General features: G+C 39.6%; 3 protein-coding genes and 1 long non-coding RNA gene across 15 annotated transcripts in view; 1 reads left to right on the top strand and 3 right to left on the bottom strand.

Annotated features, from left to right (window-relative positions):
- LOC117950413 overlaps positions 1–12028 on the bottom strand; it is a 25687-nt gene extending 13659 nt beyond the window's left edge. Inside the window, exon 1 of the long non-coding RNA XR_004657885.1 lies at positions 12015–12028. This is a non-coding gene — a long non-coding RNA (uncharacterized LOC117950413). The remainder of the gene's footprint in view (positions 1–12014) is intronic.
- On the bottom strand, positions 986–13049 carry eef1db (eukaryotic translation elongation factor 1 delta b (guanine nucleotide exchange protein)). Of its 7 annotated transcripts, XM_034881428.1 has the most exons (12): positions 12935–13049; positions 10672–10681; positions 10475–10533; positions 7019–8298; positions 6445–6562; positions 5157–5228; positions 3974–4036; positions 3549–3630; positions 2434–2546; positions 2121–2321; positions 1725–1919; positions 986–1083 (listed from the first exon to the last, which is right to left on the bottom strand). In XM_034881428.1, exons 4-12 carry the CDS (start codon positions 8296–8298, stop codon positions 1045–1047), a joined length of 2163 nt encoding a protein of 720 aa, XP_034737319.1. In that variant the 5' UTR covers positions 10475–10533; positions 10672–10681; positions 12935–13049; the 3' UTR covers positions 986–1044. The 7 variants fall into 7 exon arrangements, with proteins under 7 accessions (XP_034737319.1, XP_034737322.1, XP_034737321.1 ...); XM_034881431.1 differs by lacking the exons at positions 7019–8298; positions 10475–10533 and having other exon boundaries at positions 12935–13044; XM_034881430.1 differs by lacking the exons at positions 7019–8298; positions 10475–10533; positions 10672–10681.
- A 2362-nt stretch (positions 13050–15411) lies between these two features.
- On the bottom strand, positions 15412–22413 carry pycr3 (pyrroline-5-carboxylate reductase 3). 6 transcript variants are annotated; one of them, XM_034881439.1, is made up of 7 exons: positions 22287–22413; positions 18905–18998; positions 18755–18819; positions 17142–17321; positions 16837–17049; positions 16031–16123; positions 15412–15888 (listed from the first exon to the last, which is right to left on the bottom strand). In XM_034881439.1, exons 2-7 carry the CDS (start codon positions 18990–18992, stop codon positions 15685–15687), a joined length of 843 nt encoding a protein of 280 aa, XP_034737330.1. In that variant the 5' UTR covers positions 18993–18998; positions 22287–22413; the 3' UTR covers positions 15412–15684. The 6 variants fall into 6 exon arrangements, with proteins under 6 accessions (XP_034737330.1, XP_034737327.1, XP_034737328.1 ...); XM_034881436.1 differs by having other exon boundaries at positions 21372–22400; XM_034881437.1 differs by having other exon boundaries at positions 21393–22400.
- Positions 22414–22529: 116 nt separating this feature from the next.
- The window catches only part of bmb (brambleberry), a 6446-nt gene continuing 2788 nt past the window's right edge, over positions 22530–26187 (top strand). The window contains exons 1-5 of the mRNA XM_034882141.1: positions 22530–22709; positions 24143–24402; positions 25053–25181; positions 25271–25456; positions 25542–25818. Coding sequence (XP_034738032.1) covers positions 24145–24402; positions 25053–25181; positions 25271–25456; positions 25542–25818 — 850 coding nt within the window. The 5' untranslated portion in view covers positions 22530–22709; positions 24143–24144. The remainder of the gene's footprint in view (positions 22710–24142; positions 24403–25052; positions 25182–25270; positions 25457–25541; positions 25819–26187) is intronic.

Raw genomic sequence — 26187 nt, 5'->3', positions numbered from 1 at the left:
TATAAACAGGATTGGTGACAAAGCGCAGCCCTGGCGGAGGCCAACCCTCACCTGGAACGAGTCCGACTTACTGCCGAGTCCGACTTACTGCCGAGAAGTCATGTATACTATGACATTTTTCGAAATTCTAAACTATGACTATCATTTTTTTGACATGCTAAAATTTACTTTTCAATCACTTTTTTCCACATACTAAACTTTTACTTTATCACTTATTTCGACATACTATACTATGACTATTACTTTTTGAGATACTATACTATGACTATTACTTTTATCGACTACTAATCTATGACTTTTTGATAAAAAAAAATGTATGAGATACTATTCTATGACTATTTTATATATATCATACTATGACGTTTTTCCAAATACAATACTATGACTTATCACTTTTTTCAGCACACTACACTTTGCCTTTTTTTTATTAAATCACTTTTTTCGACATACTATAAATGGTCCAGTTTTCCTTGATTATTCTTGGAACTATTGTTTCCATTTATTGCACAATCCATTATTGGAAACCCTTAATTGTTGCATAACCTGTACAATATCTTCAAGGATAAATGAAACTGTACCAAATGTACATCATCAGGATCTCTTAATTGGAGGTCCAAAGTAATTCGACAAAGAAAATTGTTTTTCAACTTGCATTTTCTAATTTCAAAGAAGAAACAGAAAAAACATCATGCGCAGCAATAATGTCACTCCTCTTTAATATTTGGTTACACACCCTTGGCAGTGATGACTCCATATGTTTCTTGTAGCCTTACTTTAAGCTTCTTGCAATTCTCAGATGGTATTTTTTTTTTTTCAAACCACAATTTTTGCAAATTGCATCCTTTGCAATTTGTTCAAGCTCTTAAACATTTGAAACAACCCAAACTATCTGCGTGCCCCACACAAGGTAAGTATTTGTCATTTGACAAGAAAATAGGCCAATTACACATTAAACAACACCTGAAGTGCAGTGTTTTTATTATTATTATTAACCATTGACAATCAGAGAGACAAGGCATGATAAAAGGAAGAGACACAATGGAATTAGATTTTGTTGAAAGCTGCTACGTCAACACTCTGGATCTGAAACAAAAAGACAAACTCAAATTAGTTTACAGGCTGGGATATTCTTGGATTTCTCTTACAAACTGTTGAGTTGGTGCATGATTTTAACTACATGATGGCAGCAATGTGCCTGAAAATCCGCTTCACTGACATGTTCAGTTGCCAGTTATTATGAAGCCAGGCCACTAACTTTAAACTGGACTCTGTGTTTTTCAATGACCCATCTTCATATTTTTATTAATGTCACTCACTATTAGTGATAGTGTTTTAAGTTTAAACTCTGTTACCGTTTGTGTGGAGGGGAGAATATAATTACTATATAATTTTCAGACTAAGGAGAGAACATCAGTCTTCATGAATCAGCCTGGCATGACAACACAGCAATCATACGGAAACGTCAGCAGCATCATGTCAGTTAAGATTTAACTTTAACCAGACAGCCATGTGAAAGGCAGAGAGAAGACGACTTAACGTAATTGCTGTTTATTACAAGCTAAAACTATTGCAGACCAACAGTCTTGCAATACATCCTACCTTTACGAAGGTTATAATGTTTGGGTTTTAATGTAGAGGTGCTGATTAAACATTATGGTCATTTTAGAGGTTGTAGTTTCTGGTGCTGTTGCATTGTAACTGAGTGTGTGCTGCAAAGTACTTACAAAGTCCTCAAACTTGGTGATCTCTTCCTCCAACATGTCTGTTCCCACCTTGTCGTCCTCCACAACACATGCAATCTGGAGCTTTTTGATGCCGTAACCGACAGGAACCAGTTTTGATGTGCCCCATAAGAGGCCGTCCGCCTGCACAGAGCGAACACACTCCTCCAGCTTCACCATGTCAGTTTCATCGTCCCACTAAAATGGCAGGAGTGATAGAGGTGATAGAACACAAGTTGAAAGTGGCGCAATCAGTATCATTATACTAATTGTGTATATGGACATTCTTGGCCAATAAAGCAGATTCTGAAATGTATTCCGTCTGGTTTGTATCTATAGTTTTAGGCTCCAGTAAGAGACATTGACTTTTGAGCAAATCTGATCAGAAAGCAGACTTACGGGTTTGACATCCAATAAGATGGAAGACTTGGCGATGATGCCGGGCTTCTTGGCCTTCTTCTCTGCATACTCCTTCAACCTCTGCTCTTTGAGTTTCTCTGCCTCTTCGTCATCATCACTACCAAACAGGTCAATATCATCATCATCGTCTTCCTCTTCATCTTTAACCGGAGCGCTGGTCTTCTGCTGGACAGTAGTGCCCTAAAGAGAGTAAAAATAATCACATGCCTACAGAGGGGTATATACTGATGTACTGGAAGTAAAATAAAACACAAGATGACTGATTTGGTAAAAGCAATCTGTATTAACTCACATTAGTGTAGGGTACTGAAGGAGTGGTAACAGGGGTCACAGCTGCAGGAGACTTCTCCAGAACGGATACTCGACATTCCAGTTTGGAAAGTGCAGCCCTCAAGTCATCCACCACTAAAGACGCAGAACCAGAGCCGATGAGTACACCATGGGGGTAGAGTGAACTTAAAAGGTAATAGTATGTTGGATACTAGTATAGTATGCTGAAAATATTCATAGTATGTCAAAGTAATTTTTGTATTTCGAAGTAATGGTATAGCAAATTGAAAAAGTGATAGCATAGTATTTAGAAAAAAAGGTCTGAAAAGTCATAGTATGTCAAAAAGTACAAATCTGTGTTTATATAGAAAAATAAAATAAAAAGTCATGGTATAGAGTATCATATAACGTATTCATAATACAGTATGTCAAAATAATGTCAGTGATTTAAAAAAAATCATAAAAATTCAGAGTGCAATATATAAAAAAGGTTTAAAAAAGTTGTATAGTGAATCATATAAGCCTCATAAAAAGTCACAGTATAGTATGTCATAAATATTTAATTTCAAATAGTCATACTATAGTATGTTGAAAAGTCAGTATAGTATTTCAAAGTCATGGCATGGTAAGTTAAAGTCACAGTATAGTATGTAGAAAATATGTCAAAACATAGTATGCGGAAAAAGATCACAAAAAGTCACCATAGTATGTCAAAAAAATGTCATGAAAATTCATAGTATGTAGAAAAAAATTCTGACATTCTTTACAAAAAAGAATGTAGAAATAAAATCATAGTATAGAATGTTGATACAAATTTATAAAAAGTCATACGTCATAGAACAGTATGTTGAAAAAAGTCAAAGTAACAAAGTATAGTATTTTGAAAACAAATCATTAAGTCGGTATAGTATTTTTAAAAAAAAGTCAGGAATCAAATGTTGAAAAAAGTCATAGTATGGCAAGTCGAAAAAAAAATCAAAAGCCATAGTACAGTACAAGAAGTTAAAGTAAAGTCGTAACATAGTATGTCATAAAAAAGTCGTAGCGTAGTAAGTCATAAAAAGTTAAAATTCATAATACACAATAATTCTCATAAGAAAACAAAGCAGTATATTATAAGTAACCAAACAAACCCACCCCTGTGTAAGCTGTGATTCTCCAGCTCCAGGCTCTGGATGCGACAGATGATTTCTCCTTGATCAGCTGCAGTGCTGCTGCTCTACACAGTAAAGACACAATAAGAGAAAATAAATGACAGTTTGGAGAGAGCAACAACTAATAGCCGAATCATTTTAGTCCTTTCATCACACCCAGGACTATTAAGCAGACCCCATATGTGAACAGGCAACACACAGCAAGCGTCGATCTTATCAGAGACACAGGAGCTGTAGAGAGCCTAACAGAAATATAAGTGGTAGGTAGTTCCAACAATCCAAACAAATGATATCTAAAAGCTGATTAAAAGGTCTAATTAACTCAAACTCGAGCATGGACGTCAGCGAGGTCCACCGAGAGAGCGGCAAAGAAGCTTACAGGGACACACAAGACTTGGCGGCACTTACAAGCTGGGACTGTTGGCTCAAGGAAGGTTGACCAGACCCTCTGTTACACAGTGTTGTCTTCAGCTGGGGGAAGGAGGGGATTTAAAGCATGAAAAAGGGAAGGGAGGAGGAACACGACTGAATGAAGTACACGCTTATGGAGTGCTACCAAGGAATGTGAAACAGAAAGCAAACAAGCAGAGGAAAAGCCGTAGAACCGGGAGCTTATGGAAGATAACGCCCACGTCTCTGTAGAGTAAGGGCTGGATGGCATCAGCGGACCACCAAGCTTCTATATATTATTCAAATAAACAAACTAAAATATGTAAATCAAGTCATAAGTATGTTCAAGTTACATGTCCAAGATACTAAAGGGTCTCTGATTGTAACCACCAACTACACTGTTGTTCTTACAACTAGCTATGAAAGGTCTAGTTTCTTCAAACTAGTTTGTCTCCTCAACTATTAAATGCAGCCAAAGATTAGTTTGTCTGCATTGTTTAACTTCCCACAAGCAAATTCACAATTTAATAAACCTGTAAGCAGCGAAACCGTAAAAAAACAAAACAACGTGCAGCCATTTCTGCCGCTGTAAACCTTCAGCAGAATAACAAAATTGAAAAGAGAATTGATTTTAGAGATACAAAACATGACTGAGATATTATTCTTCCTAAATGTTAACATTTTGTTCCTGAAATTAAAAGAACATGTTACACACTTTTATTTGTTCATTCAGAAACGGTCAGCAAAGCACATAGAACAGAGTTCTGCCTTTTATGGAAGGTTTTTGACCTCCATGGTTCACACGTTCCATGTTTTCAGGCCACTAAATCTGAATGACACAAGCAATAAAAATGTTTATGGAGCTGCAGAGCTTTTGTCTTTTCAAAGCAGGTTTTTTAAGCGGTAATGCGTAGGCCCACAAAGTATTGGCAGATGAAATCCCTTCAGAGCGAAAACTATACAGATGCTCATTCTCACAACAATCAACATGTGTCTAAAAGATGTGAAGTTGGCTAATTTTGGGCTTGATCACTACTGATGAAATTAAGTAATAGAAAAATCCTATTATACTGGAACATTTAAAACAAAGGGCTATATCTGTCAAGTAGGACCTTGACTGCCCAGGCTACATGTACAGTCCTTGAGTAAAGGTGGAAAATGTGAGATAAGGGGCAGAACACGACACGTAACATGTACTTACTCCTGCTAGAGATTTCTGGATGTTTTCCCGGGCCCGTGCAATGTCTTGCAGAATGCTGTTAGCGCCATCATCCTTAAGAAAATGAATTAAAGTCAACATAAATGTATCCTTTACTTTTTGAAGATTAAATGTGCAATCTTTTCTTTCTAGCTCTGACATTTCAATCTTGCACATTTGCCATCTACCACCTCATCTCATGGCTTTTATGTGCAGTGTTAAAATCGGAACAACTGCAAGTCATTTGTGCCTACAAATATATCAGGTAATGTAATTTGGGGTAACATACAAAATTCATAATACTACATTTCTATAAAAATGGCTCCAGTATAGGGTTTTGTACTTACACAAAACAGTTATTTTTGACCAGATACCCCCGGTATAAGAAATCCACACAAAAGAAAACTTTAAAGGGCAACTATTATATAGCATTTTCAGTCAATACATGTTGTGTTTTTACTAGAAGATGTTTACATGATTTACTGCAAAAAAAAATATTTTTTTAAGATAATTTAAACGACATTGGCAGCCAAGGTGACATTGTTACTGTAGTTAGCATGTAGTTACATGCAACAATGTTAACAATGCAGTGGCTTAGAAAAACTTGGAGAAGATGCCCCATCACAGAAGTTCGGCTTAGAGTTTCATATCACTTAAAGTAAAAAAAGTATAGTTGGAAATAGAAACGTTTTTGCTCACAATGATTTGTCTAAAATACGGTTTTATTATTCGTTATTTGAGGAAAACGGCTGAGCCCACGCTTTAAGCCCTTGAGGTGCCGTTTATTGGGTAGAGTAATTGACACATTTTTTACCTTTTTTATTAATGGAAGTCCAAGTCATATTTGAAGTTAACACAATTGGTTCTATTTACTTCCATGTTATACAAGTTAGCAGTCCAGACAAATTACTGCTTGTATGTATGTATGTATGCTTGTGTGTGTGTGTGTGTGTGTGTGTGTGTGTGTGTGTGTGTGTGTGTGTGTGTGTGTGTGTGTGTGTGTGTGTGTGTGTGTGTGTGTGTGTGTGTGTGTGTGTGTGTGTGTGTGTGTGTGGGGTGTCAAAAACTATGTGCTTCTGGGTTGCACCTTTTTATACCAAGGGCACTAATTGGCTCTTACAGTAGATATGACAGAAAACACGGAAAGGCATAATATGTGACCTTTAGAATTAACACAAATAATGTCAACATGATGGTCAAATGGTTGGAGCAATCTGGCTCCAGTACTTCAGATGGGAGGAGTGATAACTAAGACTGATTATAAACTGAACCTCTGAGACAGCGTCAGTACCTGTGCTGGTTGGGAGGAGGCGTTTGTGCGCTCGTAGAAGCGTCTTTCTGCCTCATCATAGCGAGGTTTGTCAAACCAGATCTTCTCCTGGGACAGAAAGTCTACCGAACTCATGGTGCTACAGAGGAGAGAGAGCAAGGAGCGACAAGAGAGGGATGTATGACAGGACACAGGAGGTTCAGGGGAGAGAAAAAAAACAATTTATAAGTTATAAAAAAAAAAACTGATTTATTAGCTGTAAAATATTATTCTCTTCATCTTAAAATGGCTTATTGTATTATTTTACCTACAGTCCCCACAAAGCAGACCACCCCAATGAAACTATACAAAAAAAATACCTTAAATGAAGTTAAGTTGGCAAACACCCAATGGTAATACAAACATCAGTCACACAGTTAATTTTCCAACAACCACAAGAATAAAAAAACAAATGACCCAAGAACAATGAAAAAAAGAAAAATGTTAACACATTCAAAAATGAAAAAAGGGAAACCCATGATTACATAAAGGAAAAACAATGAAAGATAGAAACAGAAACATCTGGAACGACTCCATTCTCTCGGTTTGGTCATACTTGTCCCTCAGTGGGGCGGTGGAGGCAACTGATGCTGCTTCTGGCCTCCGACCCTTCTTCACCACCACAGCTTCACTTCCATTGTATCCATGGAAACGGCTCTCTGCAGCATCATACCGCCACTTGTCCAGCCACACTCGCTCGCTGTCAGGGTGAAGGAAGAAGACGACTCCAGCCCCCGAAACTTCTTTTTCTGAGACCTCAGCTGGCTCATCTTCCTCCTGAATAGGGAGCAGAGCGTGGAAGATTTCTGCTTTACCCTGCAGGACCACCCGCTTTTCCTCCACCACCACTTCCTCGTCTTCTTCTTCCTCCTCTTCTACAAGGCTTTGAGGGTGGTCGCTACTTCTGGAAGTGGAGGCGCAGCTGGGGCGTTTGGAGGAATTGTTACCGTACAGATTCTGGTAGAAGGCTGCTTCAGCGCGGTCATACAGCGGCTTCTCCAGCCACACGTCTCTTAGCAGCTCCACAGGGATGCGGGGCAGTCCGTTAATCGATTGTCGATTGGTTGGTGTGACAGCTGCTTGTTGGTTGACAGGGGTTGCAGGTGTTGGGGCTAGAGACTGATATCCTTCATCAGGTGTTCTGGGTGCAATGGAGCGGTTAGGTGGCGATGGGAGGTTCAGAGAGTTTGGAATAGGCGGCTGCATGGATTCTTCAACATAGCGGCACTCTGCTTGGTCAAAGGTCGTCTTATTCACCCACACGGACTGGACAACATGGTGGCAGGCCACCTGACCGCCATGGTGGCACACCTGTCCTGAGGAAGATGCAACGGCAGTGGATGGAATGTTTGAGAGATTCCCTGGGGCTGGAGGCGACCGCTTTGACTTGGTGGACCCATTAGAGGAGCTCGCCAACCAGCACTGGTAGAGGCTCTCGGCTTGTTCGTAGATTCTGCGGTCGAACCAAACACTAGCACACTCGGACTGCAGGCCAATAAGCCCAGCGCGGAGGTCAGATGATGGCTGCCTGGTCTTTTTGTCTGGCTTTTCATCATTCTTGGTCTTACAGTCAACCTTCCCCTCAGAGCAACTCTCCGGATTGGATGAACGTCTCTTGCGGCGGCGGCGGCTTTTCCCGCTGCGCTTTCCATCTCCGTTCAGGCTGCCGCTCTCTGGGGAAGACGACGCCGTCTCTCCGTTTCTATGACCTGATTCAGCTTTGTCCCTGAACCCCAGTGCTGCATTTGCGGACCGGTCAACCTGACAATGGCCGGGAGGCTGATCATGCTCAAACTGATCCAGCGCGGAGCACTGGGGAATCTTCTTTGACATCATCTTTGATCAGTTGCAAAGGGGAGGGGGGGAGGGGGGGAAGAGAGAATAACAGGAACAGGCTTTTGGATTAGTTAGAGAGACGCAGGAAGGCTAAGAGACAGAAAGGGCTTGATCTATTAGACTCAGTGTTATAAAAGGAATCAGTGTCAACAGTCAAGAGTCTACAGAGAAAGTCCCAGAGAAAAGCAAGCGGCATGCAGGAAATTAGAACCCATGCAGATAAACTAAAAATGTTTAGTGAATGAAATCTACTTGTTTGTAAAGGACACGTCCCAGCTCGGCTCACAGGGGATACATTCAAGAATATATGCAAGTAAAGGAAGGTTAACACCAGGGCGCTAATGCTTTTGATTCTAAATGCCAGTAGATTGTCTAAGCAAAGCAAAAATTAGAAAATGCAAGTCTTAGTGGCAGGTTTCCTGCTACACAATGATTTCCCGAACAAACAAGTCATTTACACTAGAGATGCACCGATTGACTGGCTGGTGACCAATTTCAACCATTAGCTTCAGCCATTATTACAGCTACAGGACCTCGGGAGAACAGTCTTATGAGCCTGCGCAGTGCCGGGCAACATGGACGGCCGCAGTCCTGCGGGTCTACTCGGACTCATAACAGGGTTGGGCCAATGAAAGATATGTACTGCCCCCATCAACAGGCGGCCGCATAGCCATGTAATACTGTCTATTTACACAGGGCCTTTAAATGTATGTCTGATCGTTTCTATGTTAACTGTTAGCTCTAAGTAGTATAAACAAATATTTATGTAAAAGTGCCCCCCACACCCAATGACAATATCATTGTCCATCACAATGTTTTACTGTTAACATCGGCAACTGCCAATTTAGGCATCATTTTAACACCCAACCCTAGGTCATTATGCGGGTTCATCATCAGCCTAATTTAATAACTGCGGATTCAGCTTGGATTCGACTTTTTAAACACAAACCCTTTAAGTGTTTGGTCTGGCAAGTTGATGTACCCCAAAAAAATGTATCCGCTGAAATATAGAACTTTCTTTTGCCATGCAAAGTCTATGGGATAAGTCGTTCTGGGCCAGAGGGGTGCAGTTCCACCACTGTTCCTGGGGGCTCAGGCCTAATGCAAAATGTTCTATTAAAAAAAGTTACAAATATTTATTTTCTATGTGCTGTGAAGTGGTTGGAAACAATCGGCTTAAATCGGTATCGGCAGGTCAAACTCAATGGAGAAAAATAAATAATAATAATCGGAAATTGGCTTAGAAAGTTGTAATCGGTGCATCTCTAATTTACAACATTGCTTATAAAAGACACGGCTTGGGACAATTGCTTTCAAGTACATAACAGTAATTGCTACTACAGTATTCATTAAAAAGAGACAGCTTTTAAGTTATAATTAGCCTGATGGGGCAACTAATTTAACATCATGGAATTTCTGATTTTAGCTTATTCTACAGTATGTTTTAAAATGACAGAGTAGCTTTCTGCAGTACCATTAAAACCCTTAAGCCCATTGTTATTATGCTCATCCTACAAAAGCATTTATCAACTGTATATTCACTGGAAGTCTATATAATAATGCAGATCATGCTGCAACAAGAGACCCTGGTTTCTTTGATAATTCACAGCATACAGCTGCAGTCAAAGCACTATATTTATGGATTTCAACCTAAATTCAAAAATCAAACATCCGATGTCTAACTAATACAATTTTTTTCCCATCACTGTGACTCTACTGTAAACTCTTCTTGGTAAATTTTTTTTAATAATTTCAAACTTTAAAAATAAGGCACAAGACTTGAAAACAAGTTAATACAATGATATGCCAGCATGCATAAAAAGGAAAGGGTGTAACAAGTCTACAGAAAAAACAAAGAGAAAACAAAAACACTCATTGACATTGATGGATCTGTGAAAAATACTAACATGTTCATGCAAGCAAATGAATTCGGTAGGTATTGAGGTTTTAATCTGGTAACAAATCACACAAGCCATGCCTTTTCATGATGTTAAATTTTCCTGTTGCAATACAGGAAATGCATTCCCTTAATGTTTCACCATGTGGATGTTAGTAATGTCAATACTGATTGAATATTGAACACTAATAAACCATTGTAATGGATAAAGGCACTGTTTTGGGAAGGCATTTCCTGCCTAATGCTCATTAGAAAATCTTATTCAAGCTATTAACTCACCTTCCTGGATAAAGGTGCTGAGCTTAAATTAGTATTCAAAGACAAATGCTCGACACGTTCTTTTCATCCAGTTAACCGCAAGCCATTGAAGAAGAAATTTAACAATCACCACCTTGAAAAACAATGGAACTGAAACAAGGGTACAACAACTATGTACAAAAGGCAAAACTCTAATGATTGTTAACAGGAATACTCACATGTCAAATTCTGAATGCAAAATGGGAGGGAAAAAAGCTGTGTGTTAAAGATTTCAACAGGAAACTCTGCCCCTGTATGACGATTAATATGGAAAATTCTTGCACTTTTATTTGCTAAAATAAACAATTTATATATTAAGAAAGAACTTCAAGCAACAACTTGGATGCATCCCAAAGCTTTTCCCCTTTGTCTGCTTTTCTCCACTCTTCATTAATGGAAGACATTAGGCACTGTTTCTTTTCCTTACTTTGATCAAAAATGAACCTTAGCTGTTAAAGCAGTCCTATCAAAATGCTTCAATCCAATCAAGAACACAACTTAGAAAACAGCAATCTTGAATGCAGACCATAACCCACGCTGGCAGCTGCACATGCATGTATGTGAGCTTTAGGATGCATCCTTTACCTGCATCTCTATGCACAGCCATTCATTTAAAAGAGTAAGTCTGGAGAAATTTCATATTTTTCTGATTCTCAACAAATCAAAACACAGTAACCAACAACGTGGTAGTCAGTCCCATCTCTTTAATACCTTTCAACTTCTCTGATAGGTCTGTGGCCCACTGCTCTAACAAATACATAAATTATAAAAAATATTTTTTTATTTTTTATTTTTTTTAGATTTAATATAATCATAAATGTTAATACAAAAAAAGGATATTCCTATAATAGCTAAGCCCTGCGGTTTTTAGCAAATGTTCCTCAAAACAGTGGGCTATCTTAAGCAGCAGTTGGTACCCTAGTGAGTATTTCCGGCAGCAGGACGGTTCATGTGGGATTGACTCAAAATAAACTACAGTGCCAGTTAGGGCTGGGCGATATGTACAAAATCAGGTATCGCAATAATTTTGAGCAAATACTTTGATATCAATAATGCAAAGATATTGTTGACAATAATTGCTTTCCTACAATATATACACAATGATGTATGTGATAAATAATGATCAGTAATGTGGATATAATGATTAAGCGGGTGAAGGCAAATAATAGAAAAGGTAGAACAGTCTGGCATGTTAAGAAAATGACATCCCTTTACTGTAATGCAGCTTGTAAAACCAGGAAAAGACAACACTTAAGTCACGTTACGAGATTACAGTATTCAAAATCCAAGACAATACCTAGTCACATATCACGATATTGATATAAAATCAATATTTTGCCCAGCCCTGGTGCCAGTGTTAATCATAATAAAAGAACATTTATGTTTTTAGATTTCTGGACAACAATAGAGCTCTATAGCACAGAAACAATACATTATGCTTAAGATACATATACTTATTGATAGGGTCAATTCAATGATTGCTTTCGTTTTTAGATGGGATATGATAATAAATAAATCAAACATATTGCCAGTAACCCTTTAATGTTGCGCATCACTATGATGTCATGACTTGGGGATGTCACCCTAAATAACTACGACCAAGTGTCAGATGCAACCCAAGTTTACCTGCTTCACAATGAGGTACGTTGCTGAGTCAGAAGCAGTTCAACTTCCACAGGAAGGGTGGGGTACAGTGATTTGCTCAAGGACACTTCTGCAAGGCAAATGCTAACCACTGATATACCGCCTAACTTCATTTAGTTTATATAGTTTAAATTTAAAACCACATCCTCTTAACAGGACTAAAGCCATCATCAAGCCCAAATCTGTGGATAACAACGTTAGACTCACTGAGAAAAATAGGTCCTGTTTTAAAAGGATTTTACCCCTGAAAACAACGCATCACTGTCAGAAATGTTTAACTTTTAATGTCATGAAGAAAAAAACTGTCGTGCAAGATGTTAAACAAATGAAGAAAGGCAGTTTAACATAGCTGTCATCATCAAAACGTGTGCCCTGCTAACCCTCAACAGCCATCTTTCATCTTGCAACGTTAGCCAGCATGAATCGAAACCGAGTGGGGTTCGTAATAACGCGTCCGTCGATGGCTTAGCATTTAAGAAAACAACTAAATAACGCTATTAAATGTGACACTAAACCGTTAGTTTAAAAAAATAATAAAAACTTTGACATTAATATAACACGTCATTGTAGAACAGCGGACACTGAAGCCGGTGTCCAGCCGGCGTGACAGCCGCTCTGGGCAGCGTTAGCACTAGCAAGCTGCCCCATTCAGCTAGCCGTTAGCTAGCCTCGGCTAACACACGCCGATAGAGTCCGTGCTGTCTGTTGACCAACGAGCATTCATTCATTACCCAAAATGTCTCTAAAATGAATCCCAACATTAATGGCCGACTGTCAGTCAGCGTTAACGTTACTTACTGCTGTGTTTTCTGTATCGTTGGTGTGAGACCAGGCCGGCGGATAAAACGCGTGTTTCTCCAGCTAGTGAGTGGCCACGGGAAGGAGGAAGCAAGGAGGAGGAAACAAGGAGGAGGAAGCATAGACCGTTACGGTCTATGGGAGGAAGCAAGGAGGAGGAAGCAAGGAGGAGGAAGCAAGGAGGAGGAAACAAGGAGGAGGAAGCAAGGAGGAGGAAACAAGGAGGAGGAAGCAAGGAGGAGGAAACAAGGAGGAGGAAGCAAGGAGGAGCGGTGATTGTCTAATCTTAGAGGATGGGAGGGGAGTTATGAATCATTCATATTTTCTGATGCCCCATGTCAAATCTTATGTATTGCTGACAGTCAACAACACTAATAATACTACTACTACTACTAATAATAATGATAATAATAATAATAATAATAATGTATTGCTTTAAATATATTAGCACAGCACCTTTTAAAAACAAAGTTACAAAGTGTTGTATAAAAGACCGATGTAAAGATCCAGAGCATAAACTAAAATTACATTTTAAAATGTGTACAAGTGTAGCACTTGATAAAAAGATTAAATGTTTGGTCAATAGCACAGTTTCCTGAAGCCCAATTTGACATCTAAGAATTGCTTGTTTTGTCTGATGAGCTATCCAAACCCACCAAAATATTATATTTATAATTATATAAAACCAGAGCTGTCAAAACTATTCACATTCAATACTCAGGTAGAAGTTTAGATACTAGGGTTTAAAAAGACTTCTGTAGAAGTTAAAGTATTAATTCAAGCCTTTTACTCAAGTAAAAGTGTAAAATATAGGGAAAAAATGCCATTAAGGGCAAAACCTTAGGCTATGCACATAAAACATTTGTATAAAGGGCATAATGACTGTAATGTTATATTAAATTTAAAAAAAGTTGAACAATTTGGGATGCACCCGTTTCAGCCACATTCATGCCCATTGAAAATCAATGCATTTTAGTACAATGCAAATATATTAAATGACCATACAGTATATGTGTACTAGCCTACTGAGCATTACCATGGGTTTCATGGAGCAGAAGATATGACTAGTTGCCTTTAAGTATTATTATGGTGCAAAAGTCAAACTTCAGAGGCATGTTATAAATAGCCTTTATTGGAGCGTAAAGGTACATCCAAGCTTAGCTGCAGGAATCTGTGATGGAAACGGATCTTATCTGGAAAGTTTATATTGTTTTTCTTAAACGATGAATAGCTGGAATGAAAACAAGCCAAACTGAAATAGGAGTAACAAGGCTATTTTTAAAATGTAATGAGTAGAAAGTACAGATAATTGCGTGAAAATGTAAGGAGTAAAAAGTTTGCTGTAAAATAATTACTCCAGATAGCTCAGTTGGTAGAGCAGGCGCCCCTTTCTAGAGGGTTACTCCTCGATGCAGCGGGCCGGGGTTCGACTCCAACCTGCAATCCTTTGCTGCATGTCATACCCCGCTCTCTCTCCCCTTTCATGTCTTCGGCTGTCCTATCAAAATAAAGGCAGAAAATGCCCAAATAAAATAATTGCTCTAGTAATGCATAGTCACCTAAAATTTCTACTTAGGTGAGGAAACAAAGTATTTGTTCATTGGCACTTGACACCTCTGTATGTAAAGAATAAACTCCCTACGCTAGATCTCAATGGAACTCTTAACAAAAACAAGGCACTGCACAAAGAGATCCAGTTCAAAGGACACTTTATAAAAAACTGTCTACACTCGGCATCATGGATCATGAATATTTTTCTCAACATTGTGTTATACTCAAAGCTAGCAACTAGACGTTAACTACACAGGGATGGAAACTACCCGTCATGTCCATTCTTAAATCATCCAAAATTTAAGTTTTATGCTTCATTTTGCCAGATATGAAAAAAAAGATTGCAATATACAAGATTCAGTCTGAGCCAGGATAACCTCCACAAAGCTCTCACCTCTGACTTCACAAGCAAACATGGAGGTGGCGGATCTAAAGCTGCTAACAGCAACAGTGCAGACAAAGCCAACAGTGTTAATGGGGATTAGCTCGCATGTTTGCTGCTATATTAATTTTCTGAATGTCGTATATAGCACCTGTAGATACTATATTTTAATAGAATTAAATGTCCGTACATCCACACATATTACTTTCATTCTGTACGCCACGTAACATGCACATAACCCAATCATGGCTTTATTATATAAGTTGCTTCTTGGACTAATCACTGCTTCAGAGTATAGGTTGATTGCTGTCTGAAGTCTCCCTAACTACATTACTCTCTGACACCAGTGTTTCCTGTATTCAAGATCACAGGCTAACATGGCCTTCAATAAATGTACTGTGTGAATCTTATACTGACATCCACAAATTTGAGCTGTAACAAATGAGAACTCAAATTTGGTTACTTGCATTACTGCATAAAATCAGCATATACTGGATTATTTGTGTACATGTAAAAGAAGCCATTTTCTCAAAATAAATCACGACAAGGTCACGATCAATTCATTTACTTCACTTACGTCAATGTTATTAGCCAAGATTTCCTTTATGATCACATCAATCCCTCTGGTGAAAGACAGAAATAACAAGTATAAACTGCAGTTGTTTAAGGGAGAAAAAAACAATTACGGTAAAAATTAAATAAAAAGTTTAAAGTGCTGCTTTGTCTTTGTGTTCCATAGTGAAGTTGAAAAAAAGTCTGTTTGTTGTGCGGCTTGAAGTAAGTCCATCGAGTAGTTATTTCAGACAAACAGCAGCCCTCATTTACTGCATCCTGCTGCTGACTTTCGGCCAAGCTCCCTGGCTCTCTCGGTGGCGGATTCCACAGCGCTCATGGTTGCCGCCCTCACACCGCCCTGTTCCAGGGTGTGAAGCCCATGGATGGTTGTTCCACCTGGGGTGCAGACCTCAGAGCGGAGCTGAGCTGGATGCTTCCCGGACTCACGTAACAATCTCCCAGCACCCTGCAACAGATAGAATAGAGACTAAAATAATGATGGTGGGTTCAAATATTTAGCAGGCATACAGGAAACACAGTATTCAGAAGCAATTTTAAAATTGCTGATGTTGCTATAGTGAAACAAAAGCACACAGAGTAAGACTGACCAGAACAGTTTGAGATGCGATGCTGTGTGCCAGAGCACTTGGCATTCCCATTTTAACAGCTCCTTCTGCCAACGCTTCAGCAAACAGATACACCTGCAGAGGAATCACATCAGTCAAAAGGTGCACCAAGTACGAAAACACACACGAGTAGTTTTTACTTTTTAACACAGCAAAACCAGTGTTTTAAATAAATATTTGACTGTGCTTTTCTCACGTTCCTGGTATTTGCATTTTTAAATCCAATGGATGGAAGGGCATTCAAGAAATAGTTGAGGGAGTTTAGTCTGCCACTTTCTTGCCATTCTGCATTAACATTCTGTAGTAATGTAACAGACTTTTCTTAATCAATACTTAATGTATTTTGACAATAAAACAATCTAAGCAGATCTACGTTTTACTGTGATTGTGTAACGTGAGGAACCTTCATATCTCTGCTAGTTGTAGTGAAATGTATGTAAGGTAGGAAAACAGATCTAAAACAACATCTCACACACGACGATTTTTTTTTTGGTACATTATTTTTTGGTCATTTTCTGCCTTTATTTTTCACAAGACAGATGAAGACATGAAATGGGCGAGACATGCAGCAGAAAGCCGGAGGTCAGAGTTGAACCCCGCTCTGTTGCGTTGAGGAGTAAACCTCTATATATGGGTGCCTGCTCATATATACCAGTTTTTTTACCAGTTCTACTCCTGTCCCGGAATGCTGTGTAGACTAGCCAGACCCTCCTTTGCAGCACTGTGGAGGAAGGGATGCCAATGCAAGACTACTTTTGAACAAATCATACAATCCTGGGGGCACTCACAAAAGCCACTCCGCTCCCGCTCAGTCCAGTGTGGATGTCGATCCAGGCCTCAGGGCCCTCCTCCACCAGACCACATCGGTGCAACAAGGAGCGAAGGAGAGCTCCGTCCTCCTGTTTTGCATGGGATCCCCTTGCAAACAGGAGAGCCCCTTCCTGAACCAAACATGGGAGGTTTGGCATCAGCCTGATGGCAACGGAATTCTCTGGCAGGAGCTTGAGATTAAAAGAGAAAAAAGAATTACTCGTCTTTAGATCACCACAGAACCACCATTTAGTTTGAAACACCATTAAACGTGGACCCCCACCTCTTCCAATGTTGCCAGTGTTACTCCAGCTGCAACAGACACAATAATGTGTCGGTCAGTGACGTGTAGCGAGATCTCATTGACAACTAGTGGAACCAGGTGAGGTTTGACGGCAACAAAAATCACATCTGACCCAGAGACCACCTCTATGTTGGAGTGAGTGACGGCAATCCCGAGCTCCTGAAAGCCAATGGAAGGGATGTTACTGACCCACACGTCCAATATGCCCACAGGTAAAGCAGAATAAACACCTCACCCTGTTTTAGTTGACAAGGTATTTATAAAACGCATCATACAGAGAGGACCACTACAAAGAGAAGAAGTTGTTAGGTATAAAAAATTTGTGTCAAGTAATTAACATAACAGTAAGAACTGAAGAGCCAAAGAAAAGCGCTTTACCAGCAGGCTAATGGCTGTGTTAGTACTGATACAAATACTTAATTTATTCTTTCAATCAAATACTAAGTGATCAAATAAGGCCTTGATCCTAATGTTTGACTATTTGGATATTTGTTCTTTGGGTAGGTATTGAAATTTCAATTTGGGATTTGAATTTTTGTTTTTCCTTCAATACTGTGATAAAGTTGAGACAAATTGCACTTTTGGAGAAACGCAGTGTCGCGCTGCGGCGGCCAGTCATGTCACCGCCGATCCGACTTGTCAGTCTGCTTTGAGGCGATGTCAGAGTCCCATAAATTATACAGCAAACATCACTGCCTCTATCAAAGCCACAAGTTCTGATTAGTCAGCTTTTCTACATTTTATATTATATTTTATTACACCTCCCTAGGGAGGTGTTCCAGGCACGTCCAGCTGGGAGGAGGCCTCGGGGAAGACCCAGGACTAGGTGGCGAGATTATATCTCCAACCTGGCCTGGGAACGCCTCGGGATCCCCCAGTCGGAGCTGGTTGATGTGGCTCGGGAAAGGGAAGTTTGGGGTCCCCTGCTGGAGCTGCTGCCCCCGCGACCCGATACCGGATAAGCGGTCGAAGATGGATGGATGGATATTATTGTAAATCTAATATTCTTTCATTTTAGAAAATGTCACTCCGGGCTATTGGTAATTGAGATGGATTGTGATGATAAACAGAATCTTTGGGTTTTGGACAAATAACACATTTGTATACATTACCTAAATTATTGGTGGCATTTTTCACAGTTTTCTGTGTCATTTTATAGACAAATTAAGTATTCAAGAAAATTATCAATAGCAAATTCATCGATTTTTGTTGTAGTCCTTATTTGTTAGTGTTATATTTGGACTGAAATATCTGGATGACGTCAGCACAACGTTGTTAACTTTAACATCCCTTAAATATCTTTTACGTGAGTGATTGCTTAACATTATGTTCTCTTAACTCATGCACACAAATGTCTTTGGGTAACCCGAAACTACTTTATTATGTGCACAACCCCTACACATGCACACCTCCTAAGAAACAGAACAAGGTCCCAGCGTAACAATAGATTGGTTTGCAGTTCAACTGTCCATTTACATAAAACCTGATCTTAAAAACAGTAACCACGATCCTAACTATATCTGCTCACTGTCCTGCAATCTAACCCATCCTACTGAGAACAGACAATCAATAGAAGAAGGGGACAGGAGTACCTGAAAGCGTCCAAGGTTCCTGGAGGACGGTGCGCTCACTTTCACGTTTACAGGAAGAACATTTCCTTTAATGGGAACACACAAAAGACTGTTAACTCTTTGATTTCAAGCAGGTCTAGTCTCCGTTTCAACAACTCTCTTCTGACTCACCAGACAAGATGCCCTTTGCGATGCCAAAGGCCATGTTCCCTGCTCCTATAAAACCAATCTTTAGCTGCGCGTCCATCTCAGGGTCCATTTTGATCTGAAGGAAAAGAAAGAACAGATTTGAGGGACAACAACAACATGCTAAATTATCGTAGGATAATACTGCAAGACAATTAAGGCTGTCATGATTACTATTTTGATAATTTACTAATTGTTACTTCAAGCAAATATGCTAATTTTGGATATTTTACAGACAAAACAATATCAAAAAAATAAATCAGCAGAATAATCTATGAAAAAAGCCCTAAAGACAATCAGTCTATATGATCGAAATATATATTTTACTCAATTAAACTAAGATTTCCTTAAAACTTTATCTTTCCTTTAAAATGGAGAATCAGTTACATATTTATTAGTTGTATTTAGAGGTTTACAGAATACAAAAAATATCCCTGAAATTTAAAAAACCTGAACTGCCTTTTAGAATATCTCCACACCTGAAAAATGTCTAAATGATAGACATGGCCGCCTCATTGTATGTGGAACTCATTTTAATGTGTGCAAATAAAATCAAAGAATTAAAATCAGTATTTTTAATTATCCAAATAATATGTACAACGCTACAGTAGATAACATTGAAATTCACCAAATTAAGTATTGCGATTCAGTCCTACTGTGCTGGATAACTTCCTTTAAAATGCGTAGATTTGGGACTCTTGTACCAAAACACGTGGCCAGAGACCATTGGTGTTATGCATCAACACTATATAACAACAGAGAGATGCAGATAGAATGTCGACTGTGTTGACATGCACACAAGAAACCGGATTACAGTGAGAAATCGGGTTAAGGCAAGAAATTAGATAAAAGTTCAATCCTGTGTGACAGTTGGTCAGTTATCAGATTCCTCCCCCTCCCCCATAACTACTGCCAGCGTAACTTCCCTCTCCTGGGTCTTTTTATTTATATATCAAGCAACTGCATCCTTAACCCAGATCAGAGGTTACAGTCAGTCTGCCTGTAAATCAAATGTCTTTCTTGATCTTGTAACCTGATGTTTCTGAAAGCAGGTTACTGCTCAGAGCCAGAAGCACACAGATATCTGAAATGCATCTGAAATAAACAGAAGGCCTCATGGTATTGGTATAGAACAGAAAATGCATCAATAATCTATTCTGAAAGTTGATAATGTTTTGTCCTGAAATTCCAAACATTTGTTACAGCTCGATAAACGTGAGGAGCTTTTCTCGCCTGTGACTGAATTGATCATCTTTGGGTTTTCAACTGTGGTGGGGCGGCTGTGGCTCAGTGGTAGAGCGGTTGCCTGCCAATCGGAAGGTTGCTGGTTCGATCCCCGCTCCTGCAGTCATTGTTGAAGTGTCCTTGGGCAAGACACTGAACCCCGAGTCGCCCCCGGTGCTGCGCATCGGAGTTTGAATGTGTGTGAATGTTTATCTGATGAGCAGGTGGCACCTTGTACGGCAGCCCCTGCCACAGTGTATGAATGTGTGTGAATGGTGAATGTTTCCTGTAGATGTAAAAGCGCTTTGAGCAGTTGTTAAAACTGGAAAAGCGCTATATAAATACAGCACATTTACATTTACATAACTGTTGGGTTGTCAAAGAGGGTACGCGGGGCTCTAACATGTTATGGGAATTTGTCATCCTTTCCCACATTTTGATTTAACAGGAGAAAAGAAAAAAAACGAGCGATGGAAGGACAGCGGAGAGAATGCTACAAACCTATGTATGGCACAACAAAAGAAAAAGAAAAAAACATACTTATCATCTGGTACCAGAGTAGCGTATGGCTATATGTTACAGCAATTATTTTAACTTGCCTTCTTGTGACATCTGGTCCAAGGTAGAACTAACGCACATTAATACCACAGCACTGCAATAAATCCTACCTTCATGAAGGTTATATTTTCCTTTTGATGAAATGTTGATTTTAATAGTGGTTTATATGTAATCTACCCTTACTGATATAAATTGGGTGAACAGATTATTTGAAATATCTCCAGTAATATTAGAAATAAAAGAATTCAGCATCACCACACAGTTGAATTAACAGCTTTCTAAAACATAACCGTGCCAAACGTAGAATTTCTTGCAGAACTTTTGTATTTGACCGCATTAGTTTTAGTTAGGTGAATCTAGTTCATGAGAGTATATCAGAACAACCCAGAGACATGTTCACAATAGGCACACAGTTGGGTAATGAATGCATGCATCTAGACCAGTGGTTCATAAAGTGGACAAAGTGGGGTCCGGAGAGCCCCCAGAAAAACGGGGAATACTTATTTTCCCTTTTATTCCACCCATAAGTAACACAATAGAAGAATGCATGACTATTTGTGTCATTTTAGGGGTCCTTGAAATGAAAAGGTTTGGGAACCACCGACCTAGACAACGCGATGGAAGTAATGGAATCACGGTCATGATCTAATGACAAGACTACATCGCATACACGGCACGGCATCACCCCTACAATTAAACCCAGGTTCTGGGTGGAATTGTCCGGGCAGGGCTGCGGCCAGTGCAGCATTGATGCTTCTCCGTCCGAGTCCTCTGTCACTTCATCGTTTCTGTCAGAGTTGACCCCAGCTCCGACCAGGGGGTGTCTGGACTCCATGATAGCTATCATTGTCTTTTCATACCGCCACCAACCTTGTATTTTGGTCGGTGCCGGAGAGATGGGTTCTCTCTTGCACTTGTAGTACGCACTTTTAAGAAGTTTCCAGCGAAACTTTAATTGGTCCACAGATCTGTGATAGCCGGCCACTGTCATTCTCCTGTGTGCCACCTTGAAGAGTTTGTTATTCCTCACTTTCCTTCCGTCAAGGCATTTTTTCATGTCCAGCTCTTTGAGGATTTCCAGAAACAACTCCGTCTCCTTCACGTCCCAGTTCTGTTTCTTGATACCAGAGTCGTCCATTGTTGTGGCAACGTAGCCTGGCTAACGTTAGCTCGACGGCTAGCTAGTAGCTAAACGTCTGCCCAACACGAATGTACACACACGGCTAGGTTGCTAATTAAATACAAGCTAGCATGTCTGGTGTGGTAGGGGCAGAGCGGTGATGTTACTATCTTACATTTTAGCGTGTAGTCTACAGGACAAGGAAAAGCGTGCCGATACAATATTAAAAATCCTGTCTTTAAAACCCAAGACCGAAAAAAACAGCCCTGCTGTGCTGCTGGATCTACCGAGACACTAACCCTTACACTGAAATAATCCAGCACAGATTAGAAATACAATGCACGTGTTACTCGTTGACTGGACAACCAAAAAATAACACGGAGTTACACAAACACGATGTCCGGCGATCCCCTGAATAAACACCGGCTAAGGTTTATAAACGTTGGTGGTATCATATTTATTCACCTGATATTTCAGATTTCCTGACGTCCAACGTTTAATAAAAACTGAACCTGCTGTGGGATTTAAACTGCCTGTGCTGTCAAATCGGTAACAACCGGAGCATCCACAAAACCAACTAGTGAACTATGGGTGGGTTCGTTTCCATATCGTTCCTGCTGCGCCAGGTGGGCGGCGCCTTCGTTCACACCCAGACACACACTGCACACTTTGTTCCCGCACATTTACCATTCCGTTTCAGTCGTGATATAAATCTAACACACTCCATGTCCGCCCCCTTCAAAAAATTTGAGCAATTCAATTGGCTGTGTCGTCGTCCTATAGGGCGAAGAGATGGTAGACAAAAAAACAACAATAATAATTAAACGTCATTCTCATCAGCTGTGTGTGAGGGAGACAGAGCCAACTAAGACCTGCCCAATTAAACAGGTATATAATTTAAAATATTAAATAAGTATGTGCGTTTTTAATCGGGCGTGTATTTAATGCCAAGGTCTACTTTCAGTTGTTTTACTCGTATATATTGCTGTTACAAGTGAGTGTTTTGAATGTGCTGAAATCTATTAGATTTTTAAATAAGTTAACTTGTTTCACACTGAGGGAAACATGGGTGATGAGCTCCCGGTGCTTAAAACAGATGCACATGTTGATGTAGGCTACGACTGCGTCCGGTTAGATTTTTTTTAGTTTTTTCAAAACCTGTCGCGTCTTTTCCGCATTAGTAAAATAGAATTGAGTAATTTATTTAAAACTGTTGTATTATGGGTCTACAGGCGGTAGACTTCTGTGTTGGAGCGCCTGTGCAGCAGGGCAGTAATTGCAGACATGCCTGGGCAAGCCTCCTGTGACCAGTGTGCTCTTCATTCAAAAATGTGAATGAATGAATGATTTATTGTGTCACCCTGCCCTCTTGTTACGAATGATTTAACAAGTAACTCCCGTAATTTCATAGAAATCAAACCCAGAGTGCTGCATAATGTTTATATTATTGTTTAAACATATTGGCTGTGTAGCTGTCGCCATCTAGCGATATCCTACCCTTGGGTTGTCTTCCCGTCGAAACTGAAAATCATCACTTTTGACCCTTTTGATCGATATTTTTAACTTTTTATTACGTTTTTGTCCCATTTTTCAACACCTGTGACGCTTTTTCCCACTGTTTGTCACTTTTTTGACTTTTTAAACTACTTAACACTAACTTATTAACTTCAGTTTTACAGTAATTTTTGGAATTTATGTTCAATAAAACCTTATTTAGAGGAAATTATACCTAATTTTTGAGTTAGAAAAGCAGAAATTTGGAATTATTTAGACTAAAATTAAAGGAATGTATGTTGATGGATAGTTACACACTGGAATATGTCAAATTTGACCACATACAAAACCAAATTGAATAAGTAAGTAAAGATTTGTATTTGCAGAAGAGCGTTGTGTGGACTCTATTATCCATCAAATTACAATTGGGTAGTTAAAAAGAAAATTACTATAGGAAAACGGGTCAATTTGACCCGAGGACAACATGAAGGTTAAAATCTGGACATTTTAGGTTAAATAGCAGTCAGCAGTTCCACACTGTTCGTGTTGGATATGTTGTGGAGAGCGTGGTTAATTGAATGTCTTATGGGTTTTCGGGTAAAACCAGAAAACAATCTAAATCTCTGCCATTTCTATCAAGAGTGACAGGTATCTGGTTAAAATGCTATTAATAAGTTTTCAAATAGAAGCTTTAATGAGGTCAGTGTTTTCCCAAATTGTTTTCTGGCTGTTATTTAATTGTGAAACTCTCTTGCAATACATATTTTAAGTGACAAACCAAAGCAGAGTCATGATTCATTATGTATTCTTACTGTGTTCTGTTCCAGCCATGGCTCATCTCCAGATCCACCGCCTGTGTTTCCTGCTGGTCAGCATTCTGGCCTGTCAGTGTCCTGCAGTCAGCGGGCTGTTTGAGTGGCTGAAGGGGGCGGCGGCCCCTCCACCAGCACCTCCACCTCCACCAGCAGCAGTAGTTCCTGCACTTCTTGCAAAGGATGCTCAGTTTGAGATGGCTACAACAGATGAGAGGTTTTTGTCTGAGGCAAAGCAGCTGGAGCTGAGCCCGTTAGACAGCTGTCATTTTAAGGTAAACTTGAAATTCAGGGTTTGGCCCAGAATCCACTTAGAGTAATTTATGCAAACATGGTCACATACTTGCTTGTATGTTGGGATTTGTGTGATTACATGTAAGGCTGTAACTAACAAACATCTGGTTAATCATTGATAATACATAACAATAAGGTCCTTGATTATCAATTGGTCTATGAAATGTTAAACAGGGAAAAATGATCGGCCTCAATCAAATCTAAGTTGATGTCTTAAAATTGTTTTAATGACACACACACACACACACATTTTTTCCTAAGATCTGTCATGGGATATTTTGTGACTTTTAAATATGTAAGAAATATTAGTCAAAATATACCATATTAGGTATAATTCTATACAAATGAGGTCTATTGACCATGGATTCCAAAAAGTAGTGTAAAAATAGTGGGAGTAAGGTGGTGTTAGTGAAATGCGTCAAATGTCAAAAAGGGTAAAGAAAAAAGAGGAAAATAATCTTAAAATCATCTTTATGACCCAGGAGGACAACGCCAGGGTTAAAAAGAAGTTGCACACTGTTGTAAAGATGTTTTTTGGCCTTTTCATGAAATGGTGGCAGGATTTGAAGCTTTGTTTGCCATAGCATTAGTGGGCCTACACGTCCACTGGTTAGTTTGTGCTCTGTTGTAGGTGGTTGCCCAGCTGAAGGCGAGCTGTGAAAGCCTCCCAGAGGAGCAGCTTGCAAAGCTCGGCGTCGTCCTGTTTAACTGCCAGGCCGCGGTTGAGGGGCGCAAGACCTACCCCTGCACAGAGGAAATGGTAAAACACAAAGTTAGGATGACATTTTATCATCAAAATAGCGTGTTTTTAAACTTTGTATGGCTATTTGAAATCTATTGTTATTTCAGACTATAAAAGAGTGCACAGCAGACATGGATTCAGACACGTGGAATGCTTACCACATAGTGAGCAACAGAGCGCGCTCTGTTTGCTACGCGACTCGCCAGCAGCTCTTCCGGCGCAGAGCAGAGCACACTGTCAACGCCCTCATCTCCACAGCCACAAGCCAGCTAGAAACCATGAAGGACCTGAAGGTACATTTAACTTTTTTTTTTTTTTTTTATCTTCACATGCACAGAATGCAGGTCGATTTTTGCTTTGACCTGTGTTTTATAACAGGATGGCCAGCTGGAACTGAAGGAACTGACTGCAGCCTCCTTGGACAAGCTGCTGGATGGTCACAGTGCTTTGCAGGAACAACAGGGGAAACTGTTTGAGGGCCAGGGGCAAATGGAGAGCTCACTGAGGGACAACTTGGAGCGTCTGGGGCAGGAAAAAGCCCTCATCGCCTCTGGACAGGAACTGGTAGCCCAGCTCATTCAGGGCATTACAAAGAGAATGGGTGAGAGCTTTCACGTCTTCATGAATCTCACACTGCACAAGTTTAGTATATTTGGCACATAATTAGAGCCATGCATTAGTTTTATCAAAGTTTTTTTTTTTTTTTTTAAGTGTCAGAAAACAGTCTATTAGGGTTTTTGCTAAGGTCCAAAATGACGTCCTCCAGTGTTTTGTCCATAATTCAGAGATTCACTATTCTGTCACACAGGAGGGAACAATAAAATATTCACTTGAGAAGGTGGAATCCGATAATCTTTACATTAAAACATAACTCAAACCCATTTTAAATCTATTATAAAAATAGGTAATTTAATAGTTGACCACTAATCTTTTCAGCTCTATTTTAGACAAGTATGCTAATGATTGACTTGTGTTTGTCTGAAGTGTCAACACACCAAAATGTGTGCCTGCATTGCTCGCTTGA

The sequence above is a fragment of the Etheostoma cragini genome, chromosome 9 (assembly GCF_013103735.1).
Source record: "Etheostoma cragini isolate CJK2018 chromosome 9, CSU_Ecrag_1.0, whole genome shotgun sequence".
NCBI lineage: Eukaryota > Metazoa > Chordata > Actinopteri > Perciformes > Percidae > Etheostoma > Etheostoma cragini.
This window is presented reverse-complemented; position numbering and strand designations above follow the sequence as displayed.

What these genes read in the sequence shown, in the direction of transcription:
- pycr3 (XM_034881436.1), bottom strand. Translation starts at nt 21,839, where the DNA reads ATGGACGACTCTGGTATCAAGAAACAGAACTGGGACGTGAAGGAGACG. An exon ending in CGCAAAGGGCATCTTGTCTG is followed by an intron (nt 18,820 to 18,904) that starts GTGAGTCAGAAG and finishes TTCCCATTAAAG; the next exon opens with GAAATGTTCTTCCTGTAAAC. An exon ending in CACTGGCAACATTGGAAGAG is followed by an intron (nt 17,050 to 17,141) that starts GTGGGGGTCCAC and finishes TTTAATCTCAAG; the next exon opens with CTCCTGCCAGAGAATTCCGT.
- eef1db (XM_034881428.1), bottom strand. Translation starts at nt 8,298, where the DNA reads ATGATGTCAAAGAAGATTCCCCAGTGCTCCGCGCTGGATCAGTTTGAG. An exon ending in TCCAGAAATCTCTAGCAGGA is followed by an intron (nt 4,037 to 5,156) that starts GTAAGTACATGT and finishes TCCTTCCCCCAG; the next exon opens with CTGAAGACAACACTGTGTAA. An exon ending in CTTCAGTACCCTACACTAAT is followed by an intron (nt 2,322 to 2,433) that starts GTGAGTTAATAC and finishes TACTCTCTTTAG; the next exon opens with GGCACTACTGTCCAGCAGAA.